Raw genomic sequence first — 13,431 nt, forward strand, 5'->3', positions numbered from 1 at the left:
TAGAGGGGTTGTATGGTGAATTGGCCACTTTGCCCCTATCTCATTTTTTGTCCCGTGCGTTTTGTGTGGGGAGATGCTTACAGCATCTTTCATTTTTTCATTTTTCACTTCCCTCTTCTTTCCTTCTCTCTGTCTTTCCGTTTTCTCTATTTCTCCATTTGTCTTTCGGTTTCGATTCCGATCGGATCGTGTGGAACGGTGTTTGGCCTGTTTTTCTCGCTGTTTTCCACGAACGAATCGCTCTGGTTCAGGTGTTTTTGTTCATGCGTTGCTTTATTTTCTGTTTGGTTAGGAAGAAATTTTTTTAATTGATTGTTTTAAAGTTCGGCTCTTCACCTATTTTGCTCAGCGTTTTCTTTATTTCTTCGTGTTTTACATCTGGTTCTTTCGTTTGATTTCGTTTTTTTGGTTGCAGGAAATATTCGTCTTCGAATTTTAGGGTTTATTCTGCGAGCTTGCAAGCCCTTTTTGGGTCAGGAATATAATTTATCTCTTTGCTGTTAAATTTGTTTTTTATTTGGGTTTTTTGATTGTTTGTGGTTCAATTTTTCCCTGAAAATTTAAAAAGAGAGGAATGGTCATGATTAATTTTTTGGTTTTGCCTTGGATGTTTCCGTTTTTGCTGTGGATGAACAATTATTATTATTATTATTATTTGTGTTTTAATTAAAAGGCCAAAGTTTTGTCAAGATGATATATGGATGGACATGATTACCTTTTGGGTTTACTTTGCCTATTTCAGTTAGGATGATTTAGTACTCTACACTTCCTTGAACAGGTATGATCACGTTAAATATTGATGAGCTACGGTTGGTATTGCATAACCGAGTCATATTGCTCCGATGCTATTTTAATTTATCTACTATATCACTGGCACGAAAGTTCACTCAGGTTTCATCTTTGGGTCATATTTCTCATGTCGCTTCATTTGCAGGTTGATAATTATATTGGCAAAAATCATCTCTTCAAGCGGAGTATTATTCTGATAAAAGCCTGGTGCTACTATGAGAGTCGTATTCTCGGGGCCCATTATGGGTTGATTTCAACGTATGTTTTGGAAATGTTAATCCTATATGTTTTCCATTTTTTCCATTCGTCACTGGATGGCCCTCTGGCAGTGAGTATTCCCAAGTCAATTTTGAATCATTCTTTCAGATACATATATAAGTTTTAGAACTTAATTACTTTTCATTTCTATAGGTCCTTTATAGATTTTTGGATTACTTAAGCAAATTTGACTGGGAGAACTATTGTATAAGTTTAAATGGACCAGTATGCAAATCATCCTTGCCTGATATAGTGGGTAAGAGATATTATTGTGTGCTTTTGATGTTGGATGGCTTATTTGTGTTTTCTTGCTCTCTCTCTCTCTCTCTCTTTCTCTGACTCACTCACTGAAACTGCAGCTAAGGCACCCGAAAACGGGAGAGATGATCTACTGCTGAGTGAAGAATTTATTCGAAATTGTGTGGAAATGTTCTCTGTTCCAGCAAAGGGGTATGAGACAAACTTGCGAGCTTTTTCCCTGAAGCATCTTAATTTAATAAATCCACTGAAGCAGGACAACAACCTTGGGCGAAGTGTCAGCAGAAGTATGCATTCTCCCTAAAGTCTATTGTCCACTTTAATAATCGTTCGTTGTTTGCCTTTTTGCACAGATTGATTGTCGTGTTTTTGAAAATTTCAGCTGTTTAAGGTAAGCAATTTAAATTTTTTAATTATTGAGTTTTAAATTTTAGGCTCTTTTATAGTATATGTGATATATATTTGCTTAGTCTTCGTATTCTGTGTTTCTTAATGCTTCTTTTTCTCATTTTTGGTTTTTGTCCAGTGTGGTTTGCCCTAATTTGTTTTGAAACTGGTGTTACAATTTGTTTCTGTCATGTCAAAAAGATCTGCAAGTGCTTTAACAAGTAATGAATGTATTTTGGGTTATTCTTCTTTTCATAGGCTCGAAATACAGTGCTTATTTTGTGGTTGACAATTTTCCTAAAGGTATTAAGATATCCTCTTTTGCCAAATTTTCCTTCCTTTTTGGTTAATGGTGGGAACAATACAAGAAAAAAAAAACTGCATGTTTCAAAGGAAAAAACACACCAGTGTACACTTGGAAATAGCTGGAGGTATTGGCAAACCTCACTTTGTGTATACATGCTTTACAGTTCATGGAAAACCACAACTCCTAAAAATGATAGTAGCAAATATGATGTATTGGAACTAATATTTTAGTAACATGTTTCTTACGATGTTGGTTGTGCCAGGATGAGTAGTTTACACTTGGGTGGGTTGATGGTTGTACGCACATTACATTTGTGTTACGATACTTAAAAATAACATCTTATTTCGTGGATGAAATTTATTTCTACTCTTCGTTTAAGCATTGAAGCCGATGCAATCTTAACATCTTGATAGACTAGAAGTACATATATGTTTTGTTTTCTGCACACTTCTGTGTAACTTCTTCTTGAATGTTAGTGTGGTTAATTTCTCATTGCTTTCTTGCAGGTTACTACATATGGCTTATATGAAGTAAGAGTTTTTGGTGATGGGAGTTATCAGGTGTCTGCAATAATAAGAATGCAAAGTAATAGGTTTGTCATCTTTTGATTTATATTAATTTCTTATTGTTTCATAGATTAATAATTATGTGACCTGAGTATATTTTATTGTGTTAATGTGTAGCAAAATAGAGCGAGAGTGAAAAATGAATGAGGGTAAGATTTTCAAGCTATCCAAGGGCTTTAGTATAACAAAATGTCCCGACATTTTAAACTTTTTTCCTATTTACCTTTAAATTTTTTTAGCCTCTCAAATTCATTTTCTGCATTAGTTTTAAATTTTCAATTTAATTCTCATTAGTTTGATTCCAATTCAATAAATTTGTGTAACATACAGTTTTCTAGAGAAAAAGAATTGACCTTTGAATAGAAGCTGTAGTCTTGCTTGACATTACTAGACTAGCAGGTAAAAAACCTACGATGCATGGACACGGGGAAAAGCCAGCATATCCCGTATTTGACACGCAGGGATACGGATACGCACATGATACGCATGGATACGGGCCCGATACGTATCCGAACGAATGGATACGTTTATTGATGAGATACGCGTATCATACTATCGAGATATGCGTATCATACTTTTTGCATACGTTTCAAACTAAATCAGAGGATAATTAGAGAAAAATAATCCAATAAATCCGCACAGAATCATGATTGATTCAAATTAGCTAAACTGAAACGATTGTTTGACTAAAAACCAAAACGATTTCGAACCTCAAAAATCAAACTTGTCGTCTGCAACAGCTTCGTTTGTCTGTTGTCTCTATCATCTCCGTCTGCCACTGCTCCGTCATCTCCATCGTCTCCATCTGCACCTGTTGGTGAGAGCTTTCGACTTCGTTTTCGCTTTGTTAATTTTGAAGCTCAATCTGATTCCCAGAACCCATCTCTGAAACTGAAAGGAGGCTTGCTTTTCCGTTTTGAACTTCGAAGCTAAAATATTCTTTTGCCTTGACTGATTCAATGACTTTTAGCTCATCTGTTGTGTTATGTAAATTGGAAAAACTTAAAGCCCCTTTTGCTTTTTGTATATAATATTATTATTATATTTTGTATGCTTATTTTCACTTATCTTTCTGTTTTGAGTTTATTGAAATAAATTTAAGTTTGGGTAATAAATTTGAATGCTTATTTTATAATATTTTAGATATATTTATTTATATATGTTTTTATTTGCCGTATCCTTGATGTATCGTGTCTTCGTTTTTAGAACTTTGACGTGTCTCTGTGTCGTATCGTATCGTATCTCCGTATCTGTGCCCGTGTCCATGCATCCTAGTAAAAAACTCAACCTTTTCCTATCTCTAAATGTTGATTCCTCTCTATTCAACTTAGAGTAATTACTTTTTGTTTTCAAGCCTTGAATGTTATAAACCGTTACATTTTTTAAACTGTTAAGTTGATGATTACATCGATCCATTTCTTCAAAAATTTAAATTATCAGATGATGTCTCATGATATCGACTCCCCGTACAAGGGCATTATGAATCCAGCCAAGTGTAACCTTCTCATTCCCTTTTTTCAACATTTAGAATATAATTTTTTTTTATCATGCATATTACCGATCTTCATTCTTGATTTGATTCGTTTAGTATTAAAGCTGATGCAACGATTATTATCTCATTGTACCACTGTAGCTACTACCACAGTTGTCACAATTGCAGAAATTCCCAAAAACAATAAGATTTGCTATTGAGAAAAGTAAGACATCTATTTTTATTTTCCACCTTTTAAAATGAAACAATCAAATTATAAAGTTTACTTATATTCTACAAGTTGAATGCAAAAGTCATAACATCAAATGTTAACATAAAAGATGACTTCTGGCGAGAGACCAGTCCAAAAGGCCAAGGTATGCCATTGTGATACTCTAATATCAAATAGATAGTCATTTATCTCAATATACAACATGAGTTCCAACTCATTCTAAAATGTCTGTTTACATTTCTTTAAAAAAATAAAAAAATAAGTAAAATGTTATTAGTGAAAGGATGTGATTTAGAGTAGACATCATTTTCATTCTACCAATAGAGTTATCATTTCATGTCTACGTTTGCATTCTTTACAGTATAAATTTCTTCATTTCTTCATGTCTAAATTCATTGAATTTTTTTTCTCTTTTGCCTAGGCTGAGAGAACTTATTAGGATGAGAAAAAGAAAGGTACAGAGTTTTAAATATTTTTTTTTTTTTTTAAAGATTGTTGCCATTATAATCTATAATTTCTCTTTCATTCTATTTACAGATTTGTTTGAAAACTTGCGGAAGAAACAATGAGGCGGTTGAAGTGCAGAATGAAGGTTTACATTAATGCTGCTAGGCTAGATCACTCGGTGAAATTTTCATCTCGAGGTGTGTGTATATATGTTTGTGACCCTTGTATACTTGGGACAGAATTTGAGTTTTAGCATTACAACTATTTGTCCATAGACACATGATGCAGATTGGGCATGAATGTCACATTTAAATTGGCATGAGTTAAGGTGCAAAATGAAAATTTACAGCCGCTATAGAATTTCTAGGATCTTACCAAAACAAAAAGGGTTGTCCATGCAATCTAAGAATGAAAATTTCAGCTGCGATAGAATTTCTTGGATCTTACCAAACAGTTTCTGGGATTTGAATCTTTTCCATTTTTAGCTTATCCTTGAATAAGGAATTTTGATGAATTTATATTTACCACTCAGTTTTTTGGTGTTTTCAGGCGATTGGAGCTGAATATGGATAAGTTTTTGAGACTTTTAGACTTTTTGGACCTCTCAAGATTGATGTGGTAAGGAGTTTATAGAGTTACACATATAGTAGTCGAATTGTTCTCTATGTTGTGTTGAATCTAATTTACTGGTAATACTTTCTGCTTGGTATTTACTATGCACGTGCATATTCATGTTATACTAAATGAAAACATACACAAGTTTTCTTCTTTTCATTGTTAATCTACTGATGCTAAGGATAATTTGAGCTTTTACACTTTTCATATTTAACTTGCAGGATCAGTATCACAGTACACATTTCCACGATTCTGTGTTCTGTCTTTCTCCCTTTTGTGTAATTTTAGTCCATTGAACTACTCTTTTTAACTTAAGATTGAATTGAAGTGCTAAGAACTTGGTTAAATGAAAGTTTACTTTGGTTTGATGACATTTAGGTATTCGGTGTTGAGTGCAAGATTATTAGGTCCACAATCATTGGATGCATGGTCTTTCATGTGTTTTTACCATAATATATCATAATCGAAAAACTCATCAATTTCAGGCCATCTCCGACATCTCCGTCACCTTTTAGGCTATTTTTCGACCATCTCCGTCAACCATTGGGCTTCCAAATAGGTATAATTTTGTTCTAAACTTTCATATCTTCATTTTAATATATTATGTGTCAAATTTGGTTAAGAAACGATTGAGTTACAAAGCTTTGAAAATTGCCTAATCTTCCGGCCAAAAGCTTTGGGACATTTAATAGAGTTTGTAACGGAATGATCAAAATAATGGTTGGTGGACAATCTCAAGGACCATTTTGACTTAAAAAACCTTATTTAAATTAGATGTTATGTTGCATACTTGCATTACATCATGTTCTTTTTTTTTTTATTTGTATGTAGAAATGGCAAGTGGAAGTTCAACGAAAGGTACTATGTTGCCTCATAGGCCGCCTAAGCGTTGAGCTTGAGGGCTTGAAGAGAAAAGTGCGTGTAAGACATGAAACCTTGAAGGACTTTGTTATGATTTTAGTTAAGTGGAATATTTTTTTAAAGTTTGAACTTTGTTATGTTTATTTTAGGTGTGGATATTTGAAATGTGATGTTTATTTTAAATTTGGACTTTTGAAGACTTAAACTTTGAAATTTTTTTTTCAAATATTTTTTTTTTTTTTTTAAGTTTGGACTTTGGAAGACTTGATTGATGATTCTAGTTGAACTTTAAATGTTTATTTTCTTTGTGCTGGAATGCTTATGTTATGATTATGTTGGAGATGTTAAAATTTCAAATTTCAATGTTGGAAATTTGGAATGCTTATTTTATGATTATGTTGGAGATGTTAAAATTTCAATTTTCGGAAACAAAAAAAATTTGAAAAAAAAAAAAAGACATGATGGAACAAGAAAAAACCAAATTGAAATTAAACTGAACGAAAAAAAAATGAACCGAACTGAACCAAATCGCAACAGTTTCGGTTTTGGCAAAAAACCAAGCCATTTTTAATTGAACCTAGCCCTATGTTTGATCTAGAAAATTTAGGTTTTAATTCAAAAGTTAAAGATGATCTTATCCTTTATTCTTCCTTTTGCTTTTAAATTTTTTTTTTTTAATTTCGAAATTTTTTTACTTTTGAAATTAAATTTTTTTTTTCAATATCCACGCGGATTCAGATTAACTACGGCGTCTAGTCATTGTCCACATAGAGGTTACGTCACAAGTTGAAGAAAACTTAACGGATGTATGAAAGTGTTCCAGAATTATCACTTTAGTTACCTGATTGGGATTAAAAAACTTGATGTATGAAATTATAAAAACCAAGAAAATTCTGGGTAGTAAAGCTTTTTCAGTTTTTTTAACATTCCTTTTCAATTGGGTTTTGTTTTCTTTTTGGTGAACTACATTTTGCATCTGGGAAAAGCTTTTCATTTTCTATTGGTGTTTTTTTTTCTATTGGCTATTTATATTTTGCACCCTCTATGTTTTGCGTGATTTTCAAAATGGGTCATCAGATTTTAATTTGTCACATTGCACCCTAATATTTTGAAATTGTATCAATTTACTCATTTTGTGTAATGAATTAACTAAATCTTCATTAATTTGATGACATGGTGAGTATTAAATCCGTAACTAGATTGACATGTAAGCCACATTTGTAACATAAAACCTAAAAACTCATCAATTTATTGTATAATAGACATTTAATGTTACAAAAAGTGTAAATTGATATAGTTCCAAAACTTAAACAATTTGAAAAAATTAAAATTTAATGACCTAATTTAAATATCATCTTAAACCTTGAGAGCATAATATATAGTTAGGGCAAAAAAAATAAAAATAAAAATTAGTATCTGGTCCCTAATTACTAATGTTCATTAACTGAAACTTTATTAGTTTTCAGATCTTGATCCAAGTCCGTAGCATTAATGTAATCATGAATTTACATATCAGTTACATAATTTTTTTAAATAAAAATTAATAATAGATTTATAATTTTAATACGCAAACCTTTATTAAACTCCTAACTAATTTTCAATTCAAAACATTCCAAAATACATAAAAAATTAGAATAAGTTTGTACCCATAAGCTGTTGAGAAAGGTACCATTCTCTTCGTGTCATCGAGAAGTATGCTTTTCGTTTTTGAATCACTCGATTTCATTGAGTATTGAAAAAGTAGTTTCCAGCGAGTTTCCAGTTTTCCCACGGACCAGTCATCTTTCAAGCTATTTTTCGGCCATCTTCGGCAACCCTTGGGCTTTCAAATAGGTATAATCTTGTTCTACACTTTCTTATCGCCATTTTGGTATATTATGGGTCGAATTTGTTAAGATCCACCACCAAAAAGAAAAGTAAAAGAATAACAATTGCAGCCCAAATGCAACCCAAAGAAAAAGTCACAGAGCGAGGTTGTCGAAAATTACTTTCTTCAAGATTGTCCAGTAGCCATCTCCAATAACCAAGCTGGTCTTGAGATTAGCCTCATTTTGTATAAATTGATCTCGCTGTGGGAGCAATTCATTGAGTTCTGCCTGGTTCCGTTCAGTCTCTTTGACGGCGCCACCAACTTCAGCACATATTACAGCCTGCTTGGCTACAATCTGCTTTCTCTCATTCTCAAGTCTTTGATAGTCTCTCATCTTGCTATCACAAAACTGAACCTTAATTTCAAGAAGCTTTCTCATATCTTCGACTTGGGCATTCAATTTTTTGCCCTTATCATACTCGGAATAGTCTCAAATAGGTTGCTCTAGCTGCTCCAATATTGCAAAATGCTTGTTTTGCCGCTGTCAGAGGGAAACCAACTAGAAACTACGAGTCTCTTAATGTGTGAAATCATGTCAGTTTGTTTAACACTGCCAACCATAGTAGCAAAGTCCATTTCTAGAAAAGTTCTGACTGTTTCTATGGCTTGCGAGTCTGTGGCAGGAGTAGAAATAGAGGAGCTGGCCAGTGTATTGGGTGCAAACCCTCGGCCTAAAAGTTCAAGGAGGCTTTTATAGGAGTCCCAAACTGCAACTTTTGAAAACTCATGACTCTACAATAGAAAGACGTTGGAGAAAACTATTAAGGCCTCGTTAAGCTAGTGTCAAGGACTGGAATGGAATAGAAGATAGTTTAGTTTTGAAGTAAATTTATTCCTCCAAATTCTTCTATTTTCTAATCCATGTTTTACCTTCAAATTTGACAAGACCTAAGGGACGTCGAATTAAAAAAAGTTGTGTACGTACCTTTCTTGACCCAAAATCATTTTGAACGACAGCCTTGCTTTTGCCATTTTCTGGCTCAATAGAGGTAGGCTCGAGTTCCTGCTCTTGATTCTATGTTCAAACAGATTTGTTAACAAAAAGGTTCAAATAAAGACAGATCAAAAGATTTAAAAAATAAAAAAAACATACGCGCACACACTACAAATCAAAGATGAAATAGTGTTTACCTCAAAATCTTGGTTGGCATCTGAGGTTGGTCTTGATTGCAGCATGGCTGGAGTGCTAGACTCAGGAGCAGCAGTTATGTTGGTTGCAGCAGAAGTAGCAATTGACTTTTGAGCCACCAAAACAAAATATTGTTAGAAGTTTAGAAATGAAGGAAGACAATAGTAAGAGAAGGAATTTGAGTCGCATTCTGTAACGAGAAACAGGGAATGTTAGTTTTGGAACATGAAATAATTGGGGTTTCATCCACGAGTGACTTTGGGTGGCTGAGTCTACCTTCTGGCCACAGGTGACTTTGAGTCGCTTCCGCGATTGGTTTGTATTGTTTCCCTCTTCCTCTTCATCTACTCCTTCCATGGTTGCAAGGGGTGTGGCCTTGGAGTTAGTGGAATCTAGAAATAAGTCATCACCCTCAGCTAAGAAACTGTTTAGAGACTGCCTTTAGGAATCAAGTGCATGAATGAGAAAAAATCAACGCAGTTTTTGTAATGTTGCAACTTGAGAATTTACCGCATTGCCTTTTTCCAAGAGATGAATGACTTGGCTGCACCGCAGCACTCGAGTTGGTGCAGGCTGCATCAGAATAATAATGGATTAAACTTTGTGAGCATAGGGAAAAAAAAGTACAAAACAAAAGAAAAAAATTATCGTGCCATTGTCCACAATCTTAACCCAGATTCCAGTGTCTTCCTCTTCGTGCAAATATGAAACAGATTCTTCAGTTTTTTGTTGTTGACCAATTCAACAAATAGCAGCTATTTAATGAATTCATGTATTGACAAAGACGATATAGAGTTAAAAGATACACTGGAACAAGTTGCTGAAAATAAGACAAAGGATCACATTGCACGTACCAGGTAACCCAGTACATGAATTCTCGGGGATTCCCCCATCACTAGGGTCTACACATTATAGAATGTCAAGTGAAATAATGAACAACTCCAGAGAAATATGGAAGGCAAAGCTGGCAAAGGAATAACAAAGGGAAACAACCAACAAGTTTTGTTAAACAAATCACCAAAATCTTGAAATTTTTTGGAAAAACACAGACAATGTACAACAAAAACGTGAAGAAACAGCTTCCTCAACCTCTCTTTCTTTGCAATCTGATTCAACAAACAGTAACTATTTGAACGAATTCATGTGTTGACAAAGACGATATGGATTTTTAAAAGGAAACAAGTTTTACTTAAAAGTATCAAGGAAAACTCAAGAGGCGATCTGATGGTGGCTGGGCGAATCCGTAATTCATGGAAGCAAAAGATATGTGTACACGAGTTGTAGTAAACATAATTCTTATCTCAAGTCATCTAGGGGTCATCGAGTGGTGAAAAACCCTTAAAACAAAGCGCAAATGTGCTCCACATGATGTGCTTTGACTGAGTTTTTTACAAAACTAACAGAGGTAGTACATTCACACTAAAGGAACAAACAAGTTTAGTTTACCAAATCACCAAAATGATTATAAAAGAAAAGTAGTACTGGATGAAACAGGTACTTGTCAAGTACCTGTTCATCATCTCCAAAGTTTGATGAATTTGGGCTACACAAACTATGGAAAGAGGTTTCAGTGTCTTCCTCTCCGTGCAAATATGAAACAGCTTTTCAGTCTTTTTTTTATGGACCAATTCAACAAATAATAGCTATTTAATGAACTCATGTATTGACAAAGACAATATAGATTCAAAAGATACACTGGAACAAGTTACATGAATAAACAAAGGATCACATTCCACATACCAATAAATAAATTCTCGAACCAATTATCTGCACATTATAGAATGTCAGGTTAAATAATGAAAAACTCTAGAGAAATATGGAAGGCACAGCTGCCAAATGAATAACAAAGGGAAACAACCAACAAGTTTTGTTTAACAAATCACCATAACCTTGAAAATCTAGAAAGTTTATCGCATCTGTAGCTTGTGAATGCTGGAAATTACTTGAATTGGAAATAGAAGAAGCAATCTCATATCCAGGAACATAGAGTACCCCATGACTTGCTAGGTGATTAGATGCTGCAACATTTATTGTGTTAAGCGAAGACGACAACAATAAAAGAAATACATAGAAGATAAACACGGAGAACAAATAATACAAAAAAAAAAAAAAAATCACTGAAATATTTGTAAAAGATTAGGAACTCGTTAGAGAAAGATTTTGACAATGTAAAACAAACAACTGATATGGTGGTTTTGAGTTCTGATGTTTGAGCACTATTCAAGTTTGTCACATTCGTAGCTTGTGGATGCTGGAAATTAGTTGGATTGGAACTAGAAGAAGCAATATCATGTTGCAATCCAAGAACAGGGGGAAACCCAGAACTTGCTTGGTGATTATATGCTGCAACATTTATTGTGTTAAGCGAAGACGACAACAGTAGAAGAAATATATAGAAGATAAACATGGACAACAAATAATACAAAAAAAAAAAAAAAAAAAAAATCACCGAAATATTTGTAAAAGAAAAGGTACTCGTGACAAATTTCGGGGAAAGATTTTGACGATGTAAAACAAGCACCTGAAACAGTGTTTTCGGGCTCTGATGTCTGAGTACTATTCAAGTTTGTCGCATATGTAGCTTGTGAATGCTGGAAATTACTTGGATTGGAACTGACAGTGTGAGGCATAACCTTTATATCCCGATAGTGGATAAGAACCATATTTGAGAGATTCCTACAGCAGTGAAATATTAGGGTTTAGAGGAGAGATTACTGCATTAAGGCCGAAAAAGAGAATAAATTCTTTTAGAAACTTACTTATCAACCAACCAGTAAATGCGTCGTTGAAAATCATTATCATCTTCTCTATGAGCATAGTAGCAGTGCACTACATCAACACCTTCAACCTGACAGAGATGTACAATAATAGTTCAATGAGTTTAATTAGGAAAATAAGGAATTTTCAACATGATTATTTTCTTCCCACAAATGCAACACATCAAAATTATACCATGCCATTGCTCCATATCAATTTTGTACCAAAATTCTTCCAACTATACTACATCAAATTACAGATGGCGATATCCAACATGCCAATTTGTTCCACAAAATAAATCAACATCTACAAGATTAACTGATTAAGTTACATAACTATAGTTGTATGGTTAAGTGTCATGCTTAATACATCATATTTCTTATAACATCAACCTTGGCGTATGCTTACCTTGAGCTTCTCATGGGCTTCCTTAACAATCTTTCCATCTTTTGTCTTCTTCCATTCATAGCCATCTTTTCTAAAATGCCTCTGCACGTTCTTATCAAAAAAAAAAAAGGATCCACCTAAAACAATTCATGTGTGTCAAGCAAATGTAGGTTTCATATGTTTCCAAATAAAGTAATTCAATGTTCACATGCATCCCAAAATAATTAATAAAAATGAAGTCTTAACATCCAATGCAAATGTCGATTCTTATATTCTTGAAAGCCAATAATACTATATCCCAATTAATTTCTTATAAATAAAAAAGGGTTCTATTATTGGCACTCCAAAAATCTCATTGTGCACTCCTCACAAATGAGAATTTTAGAGCGCCAACATCAATTCGCATAAAAAATAGCCTGATTAATTTTATAAAGAAAAGAAAAACCCACAAATCTCATGTGAGAGGGCAATCCAAAAGAAAATGATCTACCAACTCGACCGATACTTTACATAAACACCGGTTGACATAAACTTTCCTCTTATCCAAATGACCAACAGTTCAAAACTTATCAAGGGAATTTTCAATACACATCCAAATAAATCTTCTAAGAATGATGCAAAAAGAAAAATCAAATTCTTAAAATGCTAAAGAAAATTCGAGTTAAATAAGCCAATACAATATTTCTTAACAAATGCAGTACAGCAGAAAGTCATACTTGGTGGCATATATTCAGGCACCTCAGAAATTGTAAATCCGTTAGGATTTCGAAGAACATCACATATTTCCGCCGTAGATAGCCATCGATGATCTTTCCCGTCGAGTCTTGCTTCCATTTCACTTGCTGCATTCAATCATATCATAATCAAAAAATATTCATAATCAATAAATAATAAAATATCTAAGTTGAAAATTTTTATATATTTCACGTGTGTGTATATATATATATATTGACAACTTTCAAGAAAACATAAGAACCACAGATGAACTTGGATTGGATCAACGTACTCATATTGCAATGAATTGCAAAAAGTCAAACATTGTTATCGAACATATCAAACTTACAATGATTGCGATCGCTCTCCGCCATGAAGTCAGC

At 33.6% G+C, this 13,431-nt stretch overlaps 2 protein-coding genes across 40 annotated transcripts; one reads left to right on the forward strand and one right to left on the reverse strand.

Moving 5' to 3' along the window:
* Positions 1 to 65: 65 nt before the first annotated feature.
* LOC103963046 lies at positions 66 to 6,396 on the forward strand. Of its 39 annotated transcripts, XR_007256504.1 has the most exons (13): positions 69 to 251; positions 416 to 472; positions 935 to 1,117; positions 1,201 to 1,303; positions 1,407 to 1,497; positions 1,659 to 1,696; positions 2,506 to 2,591; positions 2,683 to 4,413; positions 4,690 to 4,723; positions 4,806 to 4,912; positions 5,265 to 5,333; positions 5,816 to 5,889; positions 6,162 to 6,306. XR_007256504.1 is itself a non-coding variant. In XM_048579508.1 (3 exons), the coding sequence occupies exons 1-3, from the start codon at positions 800 to 802 to the stop codon at positions 1,607 to 1,609; spliced, it is 624 nt and encodes a 207-aa protein (XP_048435465.1). In that variant the 5' UTR covers positions 81 to 799; the 3' UTR covers positions 1,610 to 1,652. The 39 variants fall into 39 exon arrangements, 1 of the variants encoding a protein (XP_048435465.1); XR_007256506.1 differs by having other exon boundaries at positions 70 to 472; positions 935 to 1,047; XR_007256487.1 differs by having other exon boundaries at positions 71 to 778.
* A 1,656-nt stretch (positions 6,397 to 8,052) lies between these two features.
* On the reverse strand, positions 8,053 to 13,425 carry LOC125475138. Its single transcript, XM_048579509.1, has 13 exons — positions 13,398 to 13,425; positions 13,051 to 13,176; positions 12,356 to 12,471; positions 11,950 to 12,038; positions 11,712 to 11,866; positions 11,080 to 11,208; positions 10,931 to 10,957; positions 10,045 to 10,092; positions 9,701 to 9,763; positions 9,467 to 9,582; positions 9,193 to 9,297; positions 8,987 to 9,076; positions 8,053 to 8,793 (listed from the first exon to the last, which is right to left on the reverse strand). The coding sequence occupies exons 1-13, from the start codon at positions 13,420 to 13,422 to the stop codon at positions 8,506 to 8,508; spliced, it is 1,377 nt and encodes a 458-aa protein (XP_048435466.1). The 5' UTR covers positions 13,423 to 13,425; the 3' UTR covers positions 8,053 to 8,505.
* Between the last annotated feature and the right edge of the window lie 6 nt (positions 13,426 to 13,431).

The sequence above is a fragment of a genome, unplaced genomic scaffold (assembly GCF_019419815.1).
Source record: "Pyrus x bretschneideri cultivar Hongxiangsu unplaced genomic scaffold, Pyrus_bretschneideri_v1 Contig138, whole genome shotgun sequence".
Taxonomy (NCBI): domain Eukaryota; kingdom Viridiplantae; phylum Streptophyta; class Magnoliopsida; order Rosales; family Rosaceae; genus Pyrus; species Pyrus x bretschneideri.